Source organism: Helicoverpa armigera, chromosome 26 (genome assembly GCF_030705265.1).
Source record: "Helicoverpa armigera isolate CAAS_96S chromosome 26, ASM3070526v1, whole genome shotgun sequence".
In the NCBI taxonomy this organism is placed as follows: Eukaryota; Metazoa; Arthropoda; class Insecta; order Lepidoptera; family Noctuidae; genus Helicoverpa; species Helicoverpa armigera.
In genome coordinates, this window is record NC_087145.1 from 6,209,078 (window position 1) to 6,221,195 (window position 12,118).

General features: G+C 39.8%; 1 protein-coding gene across 1 annotated transcript in view; it reads left to right on the plus strand.

Moving 5' to 3' along the window:
* LOC110375039 (rho GTPase-activating protein 190) overlaps nucleotides 1–12,118 on the plus strand; it is a 34,539-nt gene that overhangs the window by 4,504 nt on the left and 17,917 nt on the right. Inside the window, exons 3-22 of the mRNA XM_064041696.1 lie at nucleotides 702–814; nucleotides 2,232–2,376; nucleotides 2,850–3,052; nucleotides 3,442–3,684; nucleotides 3,807–3,907; nucleotides 4,759–4,846; nucleotides 5,135–5,262; nucleotides 5,569–5,731; nucleotides 5,999–6,108; nucleotides 6,414–6,600; nucleotides 6,817–6,932; nucleotides 7,285–7,434; nucleotides 7,844–7,946; nucleotides 8,391–8,550; nucleotides 8,729–8,835; nucleotides 9,202–9,296; nucleotides 9,689–9,844; nucleotides 10,345–10,489; nucleotides 11,112–11,218; nucleotides 11,713–11,897. Coding sequence (XP_063897766.1) covers nucleotides 702–814; nucleotides 2,232–2,376; nucleotides 2,850–3,052; nucleotides 3,442–3,684; nucleotides 3,807–3,907; nucleotides 4,759–4,846; nucleotides 5,135–5,262; nucleotides 5,569–5,731; nucleotides 5,999–6,108; nucleotides 6,414–6,600; nucleotides 6,817–6,932; nucleotides 7,285–7,434; nucleotides 7,844–7,946; nucleotides 8,391–8,550; nucleotides 8,729–8,835; nucleotides 9,202–9,296; nucleotides 9,689–9,844; nucleotides 10,345–10,489; nucleotides 11,112–11,218; nucleotides 11,713–11,897 — 2,805 coding nt within the window. The remainder of the gene's footprint in view (nucleotides 1–701; nucleotides 815–2,231; nucleotides 2,377–2,849; nucleotides 3,053–3,441; nucleotides 3,685–3,806; nucleotides 3,908–4,758; nucleotides 4,847–5,134; nucleotides 5,263–5,568; nucleotides 5,732–5,998; nucleotides 6,109–6,413; nucleotides 6,601–6,816; nucleotides 6,933–7,284; nucleotides 7,435–7,843; nucleotides 7,947–8,390; nucleotides 8,551–8,728; nucleotides 8,836–9,201; nucleotides 9,297–9,688; nucleotides 9,845–10,344; nucleotides 10,490–11,111; nucleotides 11,219–11,712; nucleotides 11,898–12,118) is intronic.

Consider the following 12,118-nt stretch of genomic DNA (forward strand, 5'->3'; position numbering starts at 1 on the left):
GAGTGAAGCTACTTTTTATCCAGCTGCGGGACGGGAAGATTTTCTCCTGGGACCGTTGATAACATCTAGTGAGACTATAAATTAACTCTATTGCCTTCGATATTACTAACACTAGCTTCTGATGAAAGATATTAGAATAGCACCAGCAGTTTCCTTGATGAGACGAATGCCCTGGTATTCGCCATGCCTTTGTTTTTATCACTGTCTCAAGAAACACGTAAAATAAGGTCACCGGGTGACGATCATGTTTTTGTAGGTTAATTGACTCACGACAATAATTTATTAGCATTAATATCCGTGGTAAAATACGCTAAATGTCACAGCTTGCGAAATAACTGACATTAAATGGGGTCAGTATAATAATTACATTAAAAATCTTGCACTTTCGCTTTCAAAGGTGCAAGCGATGTCTTTGGTATAAAATGTTTTAAAACTTTCTTAAAACACATTCGGTGGTTAATGATCCGTAACCCTTGAATCGATCTAACTCCTATCATAAATGTGCAAGTTTGTAAGGGACGTATTTAAGCAGTAGGTGGGTTATGCCTGAATGTTATTACGTTATGTTGCTAAAACTTCTGGTTAGAATTTGATGAAACTTGCCAGTAATATATAGCATTATATCATCGGAAGCTAGTTTAATAATACTGATGAAGTGAGTGGTTGATATTCAAAATTAATGGTTCTCCATTCTTCCCCAGGTACCGAGAAGGAGAAAGGGCAGCTTGGCGTCGGCAAGTCCTGTTTATGTAACAGATTTGTACGCACACACGCCGATGATTATAATGTCGATCACATCTGTGTACTGAGCCAGGTAAATATATCACTAATAACTACACTACCAATGCTTAGTTAGAAATGCAATTATTATTTACAGGTAAATAACAGTTTCCAGTGGTACTCATAATATGTGTGCATGTTATGAAAATCGAATCAGTTTAAATGAGTAATTGAAAAAGTTAATGTTCCTGAAAGAATTACTGAATAAAAACTTGACTGTTATTGGAATCAGTCAAGCATACACGCATAGTTACGTTTAAAATGAAATGCATGCAATTTAAAAGGTTGATCCAAAAACTATGCTGTAAATCGCATCATAATCGCTTCTGCCGAACGTGAGATAATCTCGCAACACACTCATACGTACCGGTGAAACTTATAACCTCCTTTTTTAGTCGGTTAAAACGTGGTCCTATATCCAACAAATCTATGTGCACAAGGTATCTAAACAAATATCATTGCCCTTTTAAAATATTTTGTCGGACACCTACTTGGGGTTACTTCGACCCCGAGTAGAAACTGGACACTTCGATGCACGTACTCGGTCGCATGGAAAATTAAAAAAAAGGTAGATTAAAAATAGAACTTTGTATAAAAAAGTAAAACGTAGCGTCGCGCCTTTGTACCATAAACGTTTTAAACGCTGGCGTTCTCAACCTTAACTTTGTTAGGCTGGGGGTGCATTAGACCACGACGGAGTACATATTACAGTGTAAAGGTTACACTACCAATAAGTTTTATAGGGTTATTTACAATTGGTTGGGAATTTGTTAAATTAACTCGTCAGTTGCTCAAAGCTCCATTAAACATAAAGCTTCTTTAGATCTATTGCTGATTCTTTGTTAACTACATAAAAAGTGTCAGCAATCGTCTGAAAACATGCTGTGCTGAAAACATGTCAAACCTGATTTGACAAAAGATGTATGTTTAAAACTTTACATTTCGGGGTGAGCATAATTATTAGACTTGCAACCTACGCGCTGATGACAACAGAGGGTATAAGGCTGGCCAATGCCACCAAATAACCCTTTTAAATGTCAACGTTCTACAGCTTAATATTATTAGCCAAAAACCTGATTGAATATTGTCAATACAGTATTCATTAAAGACCTAATTGAATAGTGTATTGACTGTTTAGGCGTAGAACGTTTACTCATATGATTTTAAGCGATTACGCAGCCAGGCATATAATAGAATAGAATAATTTATTTTCCAAAAACATGCATACAAACACACACAAGCAGTGACTAGTATATCAATAAGTGGTATTTTGGTAACGCATATTTTGCTATTTATAGTGCATATTTATGTATTTTGCATATGTTCACATCATATGATGTGTTCATATGTTGATGATGATGTATGATACATATGTTCGGATGGGACTACATTCAGCAGTGATATGATGATGAAGTTCCTTACAATACTCATCACAATTATTTTGTCCTCAGTCTGACTTCAGCGGGCGCGTGGTGAACAACGACCACTTCCTGTACTGGGGCAGCGTACAGAAGGAGAATGACGAACAGGAGTACAGGTTCGAGATTGTCGAGCAGACGGAGTTCGTGGACGATGCCTGCTTCCAGCCGTTTAAAGGTTTGTATTATTATCAGGTCTTTACCTCAACACATATGTTTCGGGTACGCAAAATAGATATTGCCCATTAATTGTCTCAATATGAAAATAATGCCTAAGGATAGACAAAATAATGAATTTAAATCCTCAATTAAAATAGCTACACATTTTATGTGCGCTGTTGCTTCATTTTTTTTATTGTTTAATTGGAATGGTTATTTAATAAATAAACTGTAACCCAGCCAAGCTATGATCTTGGGGTGGCTATGAGTTTTATGCGGCCTATTCTGCGCGTTCATATAAAAAGTTGTCTTTTAGTCTTCATTCTATAAATGGGCTATCTAACACTAAAACATTTCGTCAAATCGGTTCAATACTTCTAAAAATGATGGTGTTCAAACAAACCAAACTCTTCAGCTTTTTAATATAAGCATCGATCGCTAAGTTAGTGAAGACATTCCAAATACTCAAACCATTACTCCTCTTCCTTCCAGTGGGTAAAACCGAAGCTTACGTAAAAAGATGTGTGGCCACCAAGCTCCAGTCGGCTGAGAAGCTGATGTACGTGTGCAAGAATCAGCTGGGCATAGAGAAGGAGTATGATCAGCGGCTGATGCCGGATGGCAAGTTGTCTGTGGACGGCTTCCTGTGTGTCTATGATGTCAGTCTCGTGCCGGGACGGACTTGGGAGAAGCAGGTGGGTGTCAAGATTGGGGATGTCATGTAGTTATGAGTTTCTAATAGGGGGGTAGATAGATAAACTTGTCTTAGAGGATAGATAGACTTGTAATTTTTGGGGTGATTGTTACAGTACATAGAGTAAACTTTACTGATTACTCTGATAATAGTGAAATTGTTGATTTATAAAGACAAAATATGTACTTTAATGTTAATTTGTTTGTTTCACATGCGTTTCTATAAATATTTAATTTAATAATGCTGCCAATCTTTTGATTGAGCACTTCAAACGATGACCTGTAAATGATTGAATGTAGAATATAATATCAAAATCACGTAGCAACTCTGCACGCAAAACCACAACATTTTTTATCACAGATATAAATAACCAGAAGTTTTCTTTCTCAGAACGAAGTATTAGCAGCAATCCTTCAAAACATTCTGAAGCTAAAGAAACCAGTGGTCTTAGTGACTTCGAAGAACGACGAGGCTTGTGAGCAAGGCGTTCGCGAAGCCGAGAGACTGGTGCAACGCAAGGAGTTCAAAGGCAGCATTCCTATAGTGGAGACTTCCAGTCATGATAATGTGAATGTAGACCACGCCTTCTTCTTGTTGGCTCAGATGGTCGACAAGTCTAAGGCTAGGATTAAGGTGAGTTTATTTGGCAACGTTTTTGATGAGCCCTTGCTTTATCCTTTAATTCGAGTTAGTGGAACAAATGTTAAATGTTTTATTATTATTGTGTATTGTAATGTTTTTTTATATTTAAATAGGTGGCTAACTATGCAGAGGCGTTGCGGATAAGACGAGAGACGCTTGACTTCGTGACTGAGGCCTTCACCCAGCTCATCAGGATGCATGTGCAGGATCACAAGTAAGTCGTAATATTCAATACTGGCTATTCGACGCGGTTTTTCTTTCGTCCCGACGGGCTTATATAATACACAGTACATAATACACATGTAGTATGTACACAGTTACACACAACACAGACAAGAAGAAAAATTGAACAAGTAGTACAAAGGCACATTTTATTTCATGGTTGTATCCAGATATAAATAAATAGTACCCTGCTGCCTGTATTAGGCTCTAGCTAGAGTATAACATTTAAATCGGTTCAGTGGTTTTCGCATTGACACGCTACATACAGACAGAGTTACTTTCGCATTTATAATATTATAGTAAGCCTCTGTATTTATAATATTATAACTGCCTCGTTGGTCTAGTGGTCGCAAGCGCGGCTGCTGAGCTCGAGGTCTCGGGTTCGATTCCCGAGTCGGGCTGAAATCGCTTTGTGGGTTTTAGAAGACTTTCACGGAGCAGCCCGGAGCCTGGAAGCTGGTGATTGATACACCCGTGCATCGGAGAGCACGTAAATGTCGGTCCTGCGCCTGATCTCTCTCCGGTCGTGTCGGATTACCGTCCCATCGGGCTATGAGAGCTAAGGAATAGTGAGTGCACCTGTGTCTGCGCAAATGCTTGTGCACTATAATATGTCCTGCGTAGTTGGCTAATCTCCTTACATGAGAACAGCCGCCGTAGCCGATAATCGGCTAGGAGGACATCATCATCATCATTATAGTAAGAAGTACATTAATCAGCATAAATATTTAGGACAGTAAACTATTTACTGCTGTATTAATAACAATCCTAAAATAAATCAGCAAGTAACAAAAAACTATCCTGAATTTGTTACCATTGGCTAAACTTCTTGTAACTTTGCAGGGAGATGTGGTCGGCAGCTAGCAAGAGATTGTGTCATTACCCGGAATGGATCAAGTTTGTGCAGCAGTTTGGAAACGACGGGACTCAAGTAAGTAACAACTATTTGTCTCTCCAGGAATATATCTCACAATCGACTGACCACGAACTCATATACACGAACGAAATAATTTTGCATGTCGTCTGACAAAATGTATCGGGACTGATAGCAAAAGATTGTTACTATCATGTCTGTATAGTACCTACTTCTTCTTTCTCCTGCCCTGTTCCCAATTTCAATTGGGGTCGGCGCAATATGTCATTACCACTAACGGTTTTTGAAAGGTCTCTTCAACCATTGCTGTCAAAATATTCCTATAATATAATGATGTTTGTGTAGGTGGTGTACCGTCGTCACATACGGAGACTGAAAGAAGAAAGAGCAGCTAAGAAGCTTCGCAAGCAGTTGGCTAAGTTGCCACAAGTGCTGTCTAGAATGCAGCTACCCACTGAAGACTTGCAAGAGAAGTAAGTTGTTATAAAAGCTGAACTAACATTAATAGAAGTCCGATAAAGATAAATTGACTGATTGAATAGAGCTTCTTCTTCATAGATCAAACTTATATCCAGTAGTTAAAGTTCTTGATCTGAAATTTGCGCTTCCAAAAACAAACTCTTCGGTTTTAATAAATATCAAGAAATGCCTTTGTTCTAAATATGCATGTTTAATTTGTGTTCCAATGTAGAGCAGGCATGATGATACACTTACTCCTTGTATGTAATAGAGCCCGTGCCTTGCAATGATTGATTGCTTAACCTTTTTTCCTCTTTCAGTGACTGGCCAATGGTAGTACGTCAGCTACGTTCTCACCGCGACTTCTCGGTGTACTTCAGCGAGGGTCGGCACCAGGACTCGGGCTCTGAGTCAGGGTCGGAGCTGGACAGCCCCCTCGCTATCGACACCACGCTCAGAGTCGGGGAGAGGGCTAGATATCAGGTATGTATACATACACGTTTCTTTGCTAAAATATTTTTGGTAAATAAAATTACAAAAACAAAATATTGACAAGACACAGCTGTTATTTATTTTATTCCATAAATGAGTTGCAAGAATGTCATAATTATTATTAAAAAATAACAAGATTAGTAAAAATGACGTCATAAATGGCGATTCAATGGGATCCAACAAGAAAAAAACCTATAAAAAAGGAATATCTAGGTACAAAAATTAAAAAGAGTTAATTTTATGTATTTTTCTTCATAGACATTGGGTCAATCGCAGAAGATACCGTACGAAATACTGGAGTCTAACGAAGCAGCTGCCGTCTTCAAGACCTACTTACACGAGGCTCAGGAGGAGCATAGGAATTACGAGTAAGTTCATTGAATAGCTTTTTACTTGGAGATTTTAGTGTGCCAATATTCTTTCAGGAGTTTTCATTTTTAATTTACATAATTTATTGGGAGTTTTCTTGGATACTTTTGTATGCCAATATTCTTTCAGCTTCTAAGTGTTTTGTGTGATATATGTAAATTACTCTTATCATAGATTGTGAGCTCATGATTTGACTTCAATTTCTTGTTGAATTTCTTAGCAGATTATCGCACATAATAATCTTTATTTTAGTCACAAAACCAGTTTTTTTTACTACATATATATCTCATTTCTCCCTACACAGATGGTGCCAACAATTCAAGCGTCTCCTCGAGGAGACCGGGTACGTGACCCCCGGCAAGCAGCTGTCGGAAGTGCGGGTGCTGCTGATGGGGCGCGAGTGCTACGAGGCGCTGTCGGAGGAGCGGCAGCAGCGCGTGTACGACCAGCACCAGCGGCAGATACAGAGACGCGCTAAGGACAACTTCCAGGTGAGGCTACAGGAATTACCTGGAACCAGAAGATAAACGTTGTATACTAGCTGCTCTTCGCAAAAAAAAAATATCGTCAGCTTAATCGATCCAGCCAGTTTACGCGTGACCAAGGGATATAGACAATCATTTTTATATACACAGTATTTTACGTTCATAACAGTGATTTTCCTGATGTTTCTTCTACTTGAAACTAAGTATGAATTTTATTTGCAGGAGTTACTGCTGGAACATGCTGATCTGTTCTACCACTTCAAAAGCATATCGCCGACCGGTACCATCACTCAGGAGGACATCAAAGAGATCACTGATGTACTTCAAGATGACTTTAGGTAAGTTTTTATTTATTGTTTCAGTAGTTTTGTGGTTCACTAAGAGAACCATTATTAAGACTTCTGTGGCGTCCACGACAGCCAATTTTTAAAATATAACAAACCCTAGCTTATTGTTTTTTGTCTACGGTTTGTTATATAAATCTGAATGGACAGATACCAGCACTTCAAGCTACTCTAATTTATTTTTTCTACATTGAACCTTATACTTTAGAAATAAAGTTGAAAATTATGTCTTATTTGGAGTACCTTCTAACTAGAATTTAACTCTCACTTCGTATCATCATCACTTTGATTTTGAAGATAGTTTTGTCCCTAAAATCTCATTACAAAAACCTTCTATTTTCCCCAGATACAAGATGCTAGACCGCATGGAGCAAGATCGAAAGCTGATGCTGTTCCAACATCTAGGGTTTGTGCACTGTCCGATGCGCGAGCACTGTCCAGCCGGCGCCAACTGCTTAGACGCCACCCTGCCTGTTATACTCAATACTAGAGTCGGGTGAGTCGAGGAATTTATTTACACTATAATCGTCATCTGTTTAGCCTTTACCCATGTTGACTTCCAGCCTTACTGGATGCAGCTGAGTGCCAGTGTTTTAAATGGAGCAACTGCCTATCTGACCTTCTCAACCCATTTAGTCCGACAACCCGATATCCTTTAGTATGACTCGTTGTCAGACTTTCTGAGTTTCCGATTGATGACAGCCGGGATCCACCAATTTATGTGACTTCCGAAAGACGCTGAAACTCGTCATAACAAGACGGTTACCCATCCACTTACAGATCACTCCAAGTGTTGCCTAGCCTTATGATAGATCGCCTCGTGCGTCTGGCCATGTGCTCCAGATTTTGATACTTGTTGTGTAATATAAAAAAGGCAACAAGTATAAACTTCTCTCATTTGACAGATCTTTGACATCAACGGGAGAGTCTCAGTGTCACGCGGGACCTCCGGCGGCTCCATGGGCTCTTACTACGGACTCCAACCAGATCAACGTCATTATATTGGGCGTAAGTATTTCAATGGTTTAAAAGTGCTTCGTAGTGATAGTGAAAAACACATCTAGAAGTGTTTTTAATTTCGTAAAATATATACCTACTTATTTTCTATAGAATTAAATGAAACAAATGAGCTAAACTATCACAAAAATATAAAATAAATATTGCAAATGAGCTATTTTTTATCAAACAATCTATGTAATCTTTCAAAATACATAAGAAGTAATTTACACTGAGGTACTACATACATAGTACACTTGTATATAATATGGTACCTATACAATACTATATTTTAGAGTTGTAACTGCGATATGACGGTATAAGCAGATATCATGTCATAAACCGTCACAGCACACAAATAAATCCTCGCCCCTTTACATTTCAAACCACTAATATTGCTTTACAAACATTATTATTACATAAACTTCGGTTTTCTTAAAACATTTTTCCCCTCAGGTGGAAGGCATAGCGGGCGAGTTCGGCAAGCGCCTGCTAGCGGGCTGCGACTCGGAGCGTCGCGTCAATGTGGCCGGGCACAGCTGGCGCGTCGAGCAGAGGCTGCGCACTGACGACTTCAGCGCTGAAACTACCTGCATTGATGATTTTGCCCCTAATGGTATGTCTCGTGACGATAGCGTAACTTGCTTAAACACTCGACACTCACAAAATAGTAAGTTTATGGAAAAAAAACAGATTCGTGGTGTTTTAACTCTATCTCCAGCAGTTTTACGCGTACCAAGTAATCTCATAAGTGAATTGGTTAGATCTTCTATTGATGTATCTTTTTTTTCTAGGATACTTCTGTGTTTATCAAGATCAAGAGTCCTTCGAATACATCAGGGGTTGTGCTGAAAAGACGCTGCTTTCTAGCTTAGAACAAGAAGATAAACTGCCTTTCCAGGTAAAATATGACGTATTTTATTTATATACACTTCATAAACAGATCTATGTATTTAATAGTTATCCTAAAATCGATCAACACATTCCTCGTTGTCAATCTAATTCATAAACAACTAGCTTTCGCCCGCGGTTTCACCCGCGTCCCGTAGCCGGATGGTGACAAAAACTACCTTCTCCCGGGTCTAAGTTACTTTTTTGTTTTCATGTTATGTCGTGACAACGGAAACCGGGTTTCATTTTTATATATATAGATAAATCATCTGCACACATTGTTGATTGCGGGTTTCCATAATCTATCCATCCTTTGGTTTGCGATTAGAGATTTATATAAAACAGATAGATCATGATGTATGTATCTTTGTTCTAGGGCCTACCATTAGTAGTGATGTTTGTGCAAGATGAGGGCATGGACAAGAAAGAACTCACGAGATTGCAGGAAGAGGGACAGAATCTGGCTGACAAGTTAGTATTTCTTGTATAATCTAATTTAATAATATACTTTTGTATGAAATACTTTTTTATGTCACACAGTTAGTATTCTAAATATTGTTTGCCTGAGAGGACACTTAAACCTGACATCCTTGAGTGCTACAGCAACAATGGTTGTTACAATTTCACGTCAGTGGTCGTAAAGCTGACACTAGGACTTAATAGATAGCTGTGGGATTGTTCTCGCGAGTTACCGCGGCCCTGGTACATAAAGGGCTCTACAAGGAACATGGTGGGTTTTAAGTCTGACACAGCAGGAGGAGTCACTTGATGATGTCCCATAAAAAAACTGCTCTTATTAGGTGATTAAACCTACAGCTCACTAGGCAAGACGAACTTAAATATTATATTTTTTTTAATTTTAGCCTACACTGTTCGTACATGGAGGCGACAGTGAACGAGCTGGGCACGGAGGGTCTGACGTCGGACGCGGTGCAGGAGCTGGTCCGGGCCAACAGGGAGAAGGCGAGCTACGCGCATCTCTACAGAGACGTTATTGTCTGCTTCGATTCCGATATCAGGTAACTGTGTAGTAGTGGAGTTAAAGAGTCAGTGATTAAGTGTGAGAGACAGAGAGTGAGTTAGAGAGGCAGTGAGTGAGGGAGACTGAGTGAATGAGACTGAGTGAATTAGAGAGACACTGAGTGAGTGAGTTAGATTTACAGAGAGCATGTTAGAGAGACATTAGTGGGCGAGAGAGAGAGAGAAAGAGAGAATGAATGAAGGAGATAGTAAATAAGAGCGAGAATAGCTAATAGATTCCATATCAGTGTGAATCTTACGGACGGAGTGAGCCATTAGGAGCCTTTGCGTCACAGGCGTCACAAGCCTCGTAAACTCGCGCGGCTCGCAGCACCATTGTTACCGCAACGCCACTACATACACCGCGGAATGTGTGCTTTATAGAGATAGTGGAATGGAGAGGAATACACAGAGATATTTGCACTTTAAATGACTAACGTTGCAAATACTCCACAAACATATTTTTTTACACTATTTACCAACTAGCACTTGTCCCCAGGATAATGGTGTGCATGTTCTGCGACGACCCGTACTCCCCCGAGCGGGTGCTGAGCCCGCTGCTGCTGCACCGCGCCTGCTTCCTCACCGGCGACCGCTCCATCGTCATCGAGACCTTCCTCGGCGACTCCAAGAGGAAAGTCGAGGTATGTATTTCCTGCAAAAGACGTCAGAACACATCAAAAGTCATAAAGACTGCAGAACACATCAAAAGTCATCAGGACTTCAGAACACATCAAAAGATGATGATCATCTCCCGAGCCTTTTCCCAACTATATAGGGGTCGGCTTCCAATCTAACCGGGTGCAGCTGAGTAGCAGTGCTTTACAAGGAGCGACTGCCTATATGACCTCCTCAACCCAGTTACCCAGGCAACCCAATACCGATACAAATACATCAAAACCCGCCAGGATTTGAGAATTCAATAGGGCTTGATAGGTAATTAAACCCGCAGCTCACTCGATATGAAGAATACAGAAGCACATTTTTTGCCACGAGGCGTTACCTCCCAAGCGTGAAAGTCAAAAACACATTGTTTTGTTGATGGGGTAACACTGAATATAGATATATCATACCCAACCTTTAGGATATTTCAAGGCGAAGAAATTAAGACTCCCCTTAATTCACAAATGAACTAGTCAGCCCTTTTAGAAGCTTCTAGGGTCATCTGACAATCGGGTGACTGAGATTCTCAACTTTAAATAAGGCGTGTTCGATTGCAAATTTTCTAAAGCAATTTTTTTTATTACAAAACATGATGTTTCGCAGGTGATAATCTCAAGCTTCCACGGTGCGAGTCAGTTCCGAGAGGAGCTGATCCACGGCTTCATACTCATATACTCCGCCAAGAGGAAGGCTAGCTTGGCTACTTTGAAGTAAGTTTGTTTTGGTCATAACATTATTATACTTATTGTCAATGGTAACGGCTTTGAACGTCTTCATGGAAGAACTTATTCCGAATGCCTATAGCTTAAACCACTAAATTAATCAATCGGAAAAATACCTTAATTGGCAAAAACAATAAGTTAGATACATTACTCAGATTTAAACAACGTTTTCTTGTTTAGTTTTTTTTTTATTTTAATAAGTTTATATGACTCTCGTTACCTTAATTTGCTTTACTTATTCGGCTTTCGCTGAAAATCAGCGCTGAGGCTTTGTCCCGTGCATAGGGTCTCAGCATTTTGCTAAGCGAGGGCCGTTTCACGTGGGTGTGACGCATATTTCCCTTTATGTGCTCTTTCTACTCGTTTTTTGTTTTGTTGTTCTTGTTATTATTTTCATTTTGTCTATATGTCATACCGTCGTGAATAAGTGTATTTTCTTTCTTTCTTTGATCATAATCAATAACCTTTTTCATCCTTCCCAGCGCCTTCTCAATGAACATCCCGAACCTACCAATACAAATGGTAGCGGTCACCGATGGTGGAGGTTCTGCAGCCAGCACGTTCTTCGGCACAGACCTCGGTCACGCGCTCATCACGGAAGGCAACGCGACGGCAGACCGGCTGTGTGCACACTTCACTACTTACACGTCTAGTGCTGAGAATAAGTGTAAGTTATCATTATCATCATCCTCTTACCCTTATCCCATTTTATTTGGGGTTCTTCGCAGCATGTCAATGTCAAATGATGAACATCCCAACCTCTGAATGATGAAGTCGGACGCCAGTCCAGCCAAAGAGTATCGGGTTGTCCGGGTAACTGGGTTAAGGAGGTCAGATAGGCAGTCGCTCCTTGTAAAACACTGGTACTCAGCTGCATCCGGTGAGACT